The sequence below is a fragment of the Anoplophora glabripennis genome, unplaced genomic scaffold (assembly GCF_000390285.2).
Source record: "Anoplophora glabripennis isolate ALB-LARVAE unplaced genomic scaffold, Agla_2.0 scaffold66, whole genome shotgun sequence".
Lineage (NCBI taxonomy): Eukaryota > Metazoa > Arthropoda > Insecta > Coleoptera > Cerambycidae > Anoplophora > Anoplophora glabripennis.
Window position 1 is genome coordinate 435,044 of NW_019416742.1, and position 10,619 is coordinate 445,662.

Consider the following 10,619-nt stretch of genomic DNA (forward strand, 5'->3'; position numbering starts at 1 on the left):
AATTCTTCAAATATTCAGTTTTTGATTAATTACTCCAGAACTTTTGAAGATGTAAACTACAAACTCAGCATATTGCAGCTAGTAGCTATTTACATATACAGTTTGAATAAAACTATCCAGTGTTTTCAGAATTAGAAGACTCTACAAATATGAATGGACAATTTCTACTGAAAGTGTTTGTGTCTCTTGAGTGTTTTAGTAGAACACACGTAAATGTCCAACAGCCCTGACAATGTGAACAGCTCGGTTGATCATTCATAAAAGGTAATTTTTCTAATCTCTGAACAATTACAAGTTGGTAAAAAGTTAAATTATCCATCTCACAAGCAAGTAAGCTCAAAAGGCGCAAACATTATAACTGGAAATAGTCTTTTAATCAGTACAAGATTATTTACGAAACCAGTTAACTTTTTTTCTATAGCTGAAACTATTCATACTCCTTCTAATTCCGATATCACTGACTAGTTTTTGTTGAAATATTTTTCTGCTATGAAAGAACAATATTGTACCATATGAAATGTCTTTGACTATAGTTGTTGAGAGATTGTTTATTAAAATCACATCCAATCTTTAATGATCTGTAGACCTTTTAGGAACAATTTGAAGGAAAAGTTTAACATCTGTTTTTTTTTAAATTAATTTTGAAAGTTTGCCGTAACGTCGCTATTACCTGCACACAGTATATATATGTCAAAAAGTTAGCAACAATAATATAAATTTATGCATACAGACGTTTTTCTCAGAAAAGAAGAATAAGAATGATTTTTATTTCAGTGGTGAAAAATACCATATAAAAATTCTAGATTATTTTGGATTCGAATGTTTTAAACAAAATCATTTGTCCCAATTTTTCGTAAACTGTTTCAATGAGCAAATACATTATCACTTCCTGCAGAGGGTGTTTTCTTGGGAAATCATGGATTTAATAAACGAAGAGGTGAAATACACACCTATAAATTATTTTAACAACAAGGATACCTTAAATGAACTTTTAGGAAAACCGGAGGGCGTTTTGTCAATTATTGATGATGCTTCAAGAAAAGGTTATAGTGGCAGTTATATTACAGGTGAGTGAGAGTGAGAAAATGAATTATTTATTTATTATATTCCAAATTAGTTTTGTTACAATCGACGTCGGTCTACCCTACTTTGTTTAGAGACTTGCAACATGATTTTGTTCTCAGGCAATATTCAGAACTTAGAAAAAACTAAAATTATGGTCTATGATACTTTGAAATTCTCTGTAACTCATTACACTGGAACAGTTTCTTACAACGTAAAAGATATGCCAGAGAAAAACAGAGATTTTCTTCCACCTGAAATAATCGACACGATGAGAAATTCGCAAAACTGTGCAATTAGCATGTTTTTCACTAACAAATTGGAAAAATGTGGAAATCTATATATTCCTATGGAAAAGGCTAAGAAAATCAAATACGCTTTTACCGAAAAGGTACTACACTTCTACCTATGCCAGACTAGTAATATAACCAATGATCTGTCAACGAATCCAGATTTTCCTGAATTAAGATTAAACTAAAATAACCTAGTGTGAATTATTTAATCTAAACCATAAGTATTTATATTATCTTGAGCTGTGAACTGTTAGGCGTTAAACTAACCTAACCTAGTATTAGAAAGACGTTATCTTTGCCAGACGATCCACTATATTAGTTTAGTTTACATATTGCCAAAAATCCAGTAGGTTATTTGGTCTATGTAATTTTAGTTTATACTGAAACCAGGTTTTACAGTAATACATGGATATATTCTGTTTCAGTTATCAAGTAAAAATCATTTTTCTCAGATAAAGAAAATGCGTACTCAGGCAACTATATTCAGAGCAATATGCCTTGATCTTTTTAAAGAGCTGTCTATAGGAAGCGGTTCTGGAGGGACACATTTTGTGGAATGTATTAGAACAGATCTTAACAGAAGACCATTAACTTTACAAAAGGAATTACTACGACAGCAACTACGAGCTCTTACCCTAATAGAGACAGCCAAAATGAGACAACTAGGCTATCCACATAGGATATCTTTTTCCGAGTTTTTAAGAAGGTAGGTAGAAAAATAATTTACTGCATTTAAGCTTTAAAAATTAAAGTATGTACTGGCAGATAAGGGCATATCACTAATAATAATATTTTGAAACGAGATTTGTAATAGAAACTTGGAAAACGTTTTCAATGCTTTATTAAACAGAATATAGTAATTTAAAAAACAGAGACGTCAGGTTACTTCAAAAGCTCGATAGTAGGTACAAGGAAGTCATTAAATAACATTGTTGTAAGAGTGCTTATATAAATTGTTGGCCTCATTTTTTGATATAGTCTATCTGCCTAAAAGGTTGTGATTGATCTTTACAAAGAATTATATCCAGTGGGTCCCAAGAGAGCAGCAATGAAACTTAGTCCAAATTGTAGAACATTGAGAGAGCATCAAAAAGTTCAAATGACCCACCCTTGGAGAATGAGTCTGATAATTATAGCCGTCCGTAGTATGTACCAGTAACATGCATCAGTTATCGTCTAAGTAGATATTTTAAACATTTGAGTGTCCTGAGTAATCTAATCGACGGTTCTATGAGTTTTTGGGTCGAACTTTTCAAAATTCATCATGGCTAATGGAAAACCCGAATCTGCAAACTCGATATTTCGGTCTATCTATTTAATCCCCTAAGCTTCTGATATAAGCTGCAAAAAGCTCTCTTCCATATATTGATTCTCCTAACTAAGATTTAACTAACTAAGGCTCATAAGTGGAAGTATAAGCAGTTACACATTACGTCACCACACTGTCTGTCTTGCGGCGCAATAAAGAGTCCGTACAACCACCAGATTTTAAGTAATCTGTTGAAACTAATTTCTTCATACATTTTAAAGGGTTCGTTCTTCATTCATATGTTTCATAACTGTGCAAACTGGGTATAGTTCTTTTTGGTGTAGCTTTTGACCAAGTTTGCACCATCTCAATTAACTCAATATCACCCTTCTGACTTTATGGGAGCCTCATTAAGACAAATCGACACAATACGATGGATATTGCGACACTTCAAATTTCAGATGTGCAGCGTACCTGTTATATTAGTAACAATAGTACCTACTCTTTTTGAGTGAACTTTCAGGTGTTTCGATGGTATTGCAAAAGATTAGCATGTTACTACATCGTGTATTAGTTACTACGTCATCTTTTTCTTGGAAAAGAACCAATGTAGGACCGTTGATCTCTCAGTGAATTTTATTGGTACTATGACGAAATGTGAGATAACAAGTGCAAAGCAATTTAATAATTTTGAATGTTTCTGATTTAAGTAGCTGAAATATTATGAAAACTGATGGGGAAACCTGATTCTAGATATTTATTACTTTGTTTTTAGTTTACGGTTAGTATTTGTCTTGTATCGCCTAGTGATGATGTATGTGAACAGTCGTAATAATTAGTTTTTGTGACTTACAATCTTCTCTCCTGTATTTACGACATATGCATATTGTGCCATGCAAGACAATCATATAAGCAGGTCATTATTTTGTACAGTATTAATGTATTCTCAGTGGACAGAATTTCCTCTATTTTCGCGGATATAATTTTGTAGCGATGATGTACGCTTTTTGGATTATATTTGTGAGAAGTTTATGAAAGTGCATTGATTTGTCCATCGTCAGGCTCAAGTATTGTTTTAGTCCGTTTAACTTGTTAGTTATTCTGCTGCAACATCAACCTGAAGGAATTTAGTATAGTTTTTTTCATGGATAAGATAAAGACGCTGATATGCTTATTCAGACTTTATTTAAATGAAAGGGCACAAATACTATTAAATAATTTTGAGGGCAAAATATTATAATTCTGTCAAATATATCTTAATTTCATTTGCTAGTTACAGGATACTTAATTTTTTGAGGAACATCACATGCTATCTCGAACCCGTGTCGAAGATATTGGGTAACAGCTTTATTAAGAACTTCAAAATTTCGACGTATCTGAGTATTTTTAAAATTCGATTCGAAGTTAATTTAATTCACAATTATATTTAAGAAATATACATTTCTTATATTTTATTCAAAATATTAAACATTTCTAATTTTTTTTTAAACTAAATTAAATTTTTTGATGCAATACAGTCACTAAAAATAAAAAATATTGGTGTAAAACTTAACTTTTGTGAAGTATAGCAAGGGATAAATTTCTACGCCACTGACTTTTTCGGAATTTTAATAATTACATCGTAATTAAAATTATATCCTAACCGGTCCTATGTTTTTTTGTAACGAACAGTTTAAGGATTATTCCTGATTTGTTAAATTGGAAAGTGATTTATATTTCGATTAAATTAGTGCACCAATCGATTTTATGTTTGTTTATTACTCTTTGTAATATATTTTCTTCAAATTTACAGTTGTCTTAAATCTAAAATCAGATGCATTTGCAGTGACGATTTTTTATTTTATTTAAAAACGAAATTTTTATTTTGAATTTCATTAAAAAATTAAGATTACCTATCTAAATACTGTTTATACGAAACTGCAGTGAATATTATGATTAAAAGTTTTGATTCATACAGATATTTTATTTGTGGATTGTCTGTTTACTATAAATGGTAAATTTATTCCGATGTTACTAATATAGGGATATAAAGGTTGAGTTTCATGTTGTAAACTAATATTAAGGTACTCACCTATACAGGGTGGAGGACGTTTGACTGTTATTACTTCAGCATGAGATAGAGTAATCATAAATGAACAAAAAAGTTGTATATTACAGGGGCGTAAGATTAACAGTTTTTAAAATACCCTAAAAGAGTTTTCCGCTAAAGTTAAAAAATTATAATAATTTGTGTATGTAATGTGTAGAAAATTTGTATTACCTATATGTTATTTTGACCAACAACAAATTTTAATTATTTATGTCCTCAAACAATTTTATTACGAGTATATTGATGGTAAATTTCGTTTTATTCCATTTCAAAAGATCTTCGAAATGCCATGTTGTAATAATATTAGTAAACCAAATATCCCTCTTATTTCTCTCTTTCGCAGTTGTAATATAAATGATTAATATAAGGTTCCTGTAATAAATTAAAATTACGTGAATCACACCATATTCTACTGCTACTGCTCTGCTAGGCCATTTGTTGACAACTGAATTTATGGCCAAGTAGCCCAGTGCGGCTGTGTTTGTGCCGCGTTTGTCCGCGTACTCATTCTTCAACTGGGCGACCAGACCTGTATATGGGTAAGGCTAAATAAATATGGAAACAAGTCTTTTCAAATATTTCAATGCCGAGTTGCTGCATCAGGACCGAACCTAGTTCATACTGCCGACCTCTTGATTCTTCATTTGAGATCGGAAAGACTATACCAACTGCATTGCGTATTGCTGGACAGCTTAGTACCTCGTATTATCCGCCGCACCGTTGTCACATTGCTCGATATGAATTTTATCGAATTTTAAATTTATTACAACGCTAATTATTTTTTAGAATTAAGCATAAAGAAGTTCAAAAAAGTGATAAACATTGTATTTTAAGGTATTTTATGAACGCAGTTATGTCGGTATTCTTTAATAAATCGAACTTTTGTACATCAAGTTGGAAATTTTGATAATTTTTTTGTTGGAAATGGTTGAGTTTAGAATCCATGTCATATAAGGTTTTTTTGTTCAATTTAATGTATCCTATCGTCTGTTAAAATTAAGGCAGTCAAACTTCTAATACCCTGTATATTATTTAAAACCTTTACAGGTACAAATTTTTGGCATTTGATTTCGAAGAGAATGTTGAGTTAACTAGAGATAATTGTCGCTTATTAATGGTACGTTTAAAAATGGAAGGATGGGCTCTAGGTAAGACCAAAATATTCCTAAAGTACTACAATGAGGAATACCTTTCTCGACTCTACGAAACACAAGTTAAGAAAATTATTAAAATCCAAAGTATCCTTAGACGATTTCTTGCCAAGTGTAGACTTGCTAAGGAAATTAAAGATCAAGAAAGAGAATGCAGTAAGTATCTACCTAATTAAAAATAGTATTAAAGCTAAATTTATTATTACAAATTTCCTTATTAAGGTATCATAAACAATTCGGTCAAGTTTCCTTAAAATAAAATGTTAATTGTAGTCATATATTAAAAAGAAACACATTAAAATGTGCTCCTGCTTCATTCCTTATTGTTGTTTTTATGTTTGTGAATGCACATCACGTTTCTGGTAACCTATAACTGACATAAGATTTGGACTCGCATAAATTATTTTAATAAATACAAGTTATAGCAAAAATTAAAGTATATAATTTTTCAGTAACAAACCTAAATTGTACTAAAAATAGAAAATTTAAATCTGACATGTACTGTCATATTTATTAACTATTTTAATTGACCTTCTAAGAATTATTCCAATTAACGTTTTCATAAAATTGCCGAGATTATGTAAATTTTTATTTTGAGATGATAATAATTCATTTCTTTTATAAATATTCTTCAGATACAGATACCTATTCTAATAGTCTTAGAATTTGACACAATTTTAATTAATCTAAAAAGGGGGAACAAAAAAGGGGGAACAAATCCTCATTTTTCTATATTTTATATTTATCCTGTAGCACAATGACATATTCCACTTAATTTCTTATTTATCTCACGTTAATACAACTGGTAATAAAATATAAAGATGTTTTTTGATTTTGATTTAATCGGATTTGCATACAGGGTGTTCTATTTGAAAATAGGACGCCGTTTAATGCGAGATTACTTAGGCCAAAATAGGGCGCAGTTGCAGGAAAGGAAATTTCCACTATTCCTCCAAACAACCTTTTAAATTCACTACAAAATTTTGTTCAGCGAATTCATTACTATCAGGAGGTAAATGGTGAACACTGAGCACCTTATAAAATTCTCTCTTCTTATATTCTTTATTTTTTATTCTATTCATTTTCTATTCTATTCTTCTACTATTGCTTTCATAAAATTTAAAATATCCAGGATATTCATTAAAAAATACATTTATCGTTTAATATATTTTTATTAACCTTGAACTATTATGCTCTTTTATTTTCTGTAAAAAAATAATCAACTAATTAAATCATATCCATATTCTCCACCTTGTGTTATTTTCAAAATAAATATCCATAATTTCGGGCCCTTTTTCTTTTATATATTTAAGAGTAGCAAAAAGTTACTTCCAAAATTCGATATCTCGAAAACGGTAAATTTAGGTACATGATTTTGCTATATATGAATTTTGTTTAGAATTTCGAGAATAATTGAAATATAGAATAATATACAGGGTGTCCCATTAAAGAAAAAGCATCTTTGTTTCGTCATGACTCATTGACTGATCCTGTATACGCAATTTTTCTCTATTATAATACATTTTAGATAATCGAACTTTTCCATACATATCAGCGACCTTGTACATATACGTGGAATAATGGATAACCAAAATAATTATCTAATATTGAGAGGATTGTAATGATTTTGTAGTAAACAACTACTCTGTTGATTTGCCCCGTCCATCATTGAACCGTGGTATTTAGTAAACATAATCACTAGACCTAGACCGGTTTCGAATTTATTAATTCTCATCAGTATATCATAAGTGAAATAATCGACAAATGCATAGCTGTTGTCTGTCGCACAACATGTTTTAAGTATAGGTGAGATATAACGTTTCCTATCACCTACTGGAAGAGAGCGACCTACTAATCAGTAGGTAGTATTAAATAATGGCTATATCGACTAGACGAAATAAACTTTTGCTATTATGAGAACAACTACTCTGAGGACTACGGCCCCGTCCAGCACAGAATTTCACCCACAATATTTAATAAACAGCTAAGATCATTCGTCAGCAGAAGCTCCAGACCAGTTTGCCAGTAGATAGACATACCAATAAGAACTAATAAGTTCTAAGTCGGTCTATGTCTGGTATAATGTAATTCAATGCTGGCCGTGGCTGTAGGTCACAGAGCAGATGTAACATACTTTGTAGGTTACATCTCACCCACAATCAATATAACTATGATAAGTAACAATAAAAAAAGTTAATTAAAAAAACTATTATTAGAGTTTAATTTTTTGACTTCGTAAAAGTCCTCTCATTCCTAAATTAATTTGTATCGAACTTTAAACCTTGTGTGACAAGTTAGTGTTCTTAGCGAAACCAGTATATCATTGTCCCTTAAACTAATCAAATTTTCATTATTTAAATAGAGTAATATTTCATTTCAGCACGTTTCCTCAAAAAACATATTTTCAGGAATCACGCTGTGAATCATATTTAATTAAAGCCTATATCGTTACGTAGTACCTGTACGAGTAGGTCATTCTTCAAAGGCAACTTCCCCGAAAGAAAATAAATCAATTGCATCAAGTCACCTTTTTTAAATCATTACGGGCCTTAAAAAAATGTTGTACATGTTTTTTCTTTGGTGACACCTTTTTTGAAATTAGTGAATGAGTATATAAACTACGTTACAAAAATCCGTTTTCTCAAAATCTCTACCAATGAAATATAGCAAAAAAACTGCTTAATGTATTCTTAGTGATCTCTATGTTTATTTAAGTAAAAAATATCTACATCTATCCTAAAAACTCGAAAATATCAATTTGAAAAGTCTTCAGAATTGACGAAATTATCCCAAGAAAATGATTGTTAAAGGACTGTAACAAGGAAACTACACTTGAAATATAGCTCGGTCGCTTCTGCACACCTTGTAATATATATATTTTTACTTTAATGTAATTTGTAGTCCAAGAAATCAAGAAACGTAGAAGGAGCAGCATAATGACAGAAGAAGAAGCAGCAGAAATTATTCAAAAAGGTAAAAATGATTATCAAAAGAGAAAAATTAAAAATGTTATAGTTTAATAAAATATAAATTACTACACGGTCGAAATTATAGAGAGTGACTAAGACATAATTTAAAAACATTATTACCATAATGCGTATAAAATATAAAATGATTTTTATACGGTTCAATATTATTTATCTTTGTGCCGCTCGCTACGCACATCGATAGAATCTATAATCGTCTAGAGACCGAGTTACACTGAACGTCGATCTATATTCTATCTCTGTCTTTTGCACTTGGTAGGAAATAGGGAAATGCTTTTTTAGTGGGTGTAAATGGACTTGATTTAACCCGTCCTGAGAAACGTCATAGCATAAGCGTAGACGAGGGGTCTAATTCCATGGCTATAATAAATTTATAAATTAAAAAAACACAATTGGGACGTTCTAAAATGCTGTTATAATTAAAATGGATCAAAGTGCCTGTTATAGCAAACCGTAAAAAATATTAGATGTTAGGTTTTATTATCTTTTTTCATTATTTTCTATATCTTGTTGCCTTTTACGCAGACACGCCAATGGATTTTCGTTCCCGGCACGCTTCATCTCCCTTACTAGTCCAAAAGCTAGCGATGAATCACTCTCTATAATTTCTACCGTGGAGTATAGTTTTTCAATTTTAATGTTATTCGATGTTAAATAATATTTGTCAGCTTACAGAAAATCTACCAGGCGTAAGGAACTTTCTGATATGTTTGAACCATTAGAAGAAGAAGAATTCATATTCATCAAACCTTTTGCTTTGAAATGGAAAAATAAAAGTATCTTTTCTGTTCTAGTACGCTATAGGGCAATCAGATTACAAGATTTATTCAACTTCTGCCAGCAGGTAAAAAATGTATTTAAATATATTGAAATAAAATTAAAAACTATTTTTTTTTTCAGATCCATTTGTATAATTTAAATGTATATCACAATTGTCGGCAAATTATGGAAAATGTTGACTTGAATACGGTGGATAGAAAAGCAGCAGTTTCTTTCTGGCTGGGTGAAAACATCAAGCCAGTTTTAAAGATAGCTTTTCGTTTAAATGACATACCCTTCTACGACACATCACACATGTATGATTTGCTTACGAATTTAGGGTAAGTCGTACAACATGAATGAAAAATATGATTGAGAAATTGATTATAGTCTGTTTACAAATGAAAGAGCGTAATAAAAGCTTATTATGTATGCAAATCGTATATAAATGTAGTACTGGTGCTTATATTCAATATTTTTATATTATGTATTTTCGGTGTAGATGAGGTGTACTTTTAAAAAAACTGTGTGACCGGGTTGTACTAAATTGTAGCAGGTAGCTAAAATTTAATCCCCGACAATCCGTCTTTGTCTATGCCGCTTCAATTTCTCGGTCCATTTCCCTTATAAGTAAACAATATAAAAACAGTATTTCAAAACATGAGGCTACTTTAAGCATCATAACCGGGTTAAGAGGGTTTTTAGTAATTCAAATAAAATTATTCAATATTATTATCAAAATATTTATTTAAATTTAATGAATAGACTTTTATTCCACACAAAAATATATGTATTTTGAAAATTCAAATTATGGTGAGTAAATGTAGTGTTGTATAAATGTACAATAAAGAAAATAAAAAAGTAGGTATATTAAAATTCATCCTCTGAATATTCTGATGAATTATCTTCGTCTCCTAGATTGATAACGATAGGTTCCACAGTAACGTCAATTAAATTATCGAGTTCCCACATTTTCTCCTCTTCTTTTTGTACATGATGTATACATCTTTGCCAGTTATCTGCAGTTAC

At 30.6% G+C, this 10,619-nt stretch overlaps 1 protein-coding gene across 1 annotated transcript in view; it reads left to right on the forward strand.

Annotated features, from left to right (window-relative positions):
- LOC108917910 (neither inactivation nor afterpotential protein C) overlaps nucleotides 1-10,619 on the forward strand; it is a 54,917-nt gene that overhangs the window by 40,154 nt on the left and 4,144 nt on the right. Inside the window, exons 9-15 of the mRNA XM_023455374.1 lie at nucleotides 775-1,067; nucleotides 1,185-1,453; nucleotides 1,781-2,061; nucleotides 5,741-6,000; nucleotides 8,746-8,817; nucleotides 9,500-9,675; nucleotides 9,732-9,931. Coding sequence (XP_023311142.1) covers nucleotides 775-1,067; nucleotides 1,185-1,453; nucleotides 1,781-2,061; nucleotides 5,741-6,000; nucleotides 8,746-8,817; nucleotides 9,500-9,675; nucleotides 9,732-9,931 — 1,551 coding nt within the window. The remainder of the gene's footprint in view (nucleotides 1-774; nucleotides 1,068-1,184; nucleotides 1,454-1,780; nucleotides 2,062-5,740; nucleotides 6,001-8,745; nucleotides 8,818-9,499; nucleotides 9,676-9,731; nucleotides 9,932-10,619) is intronic.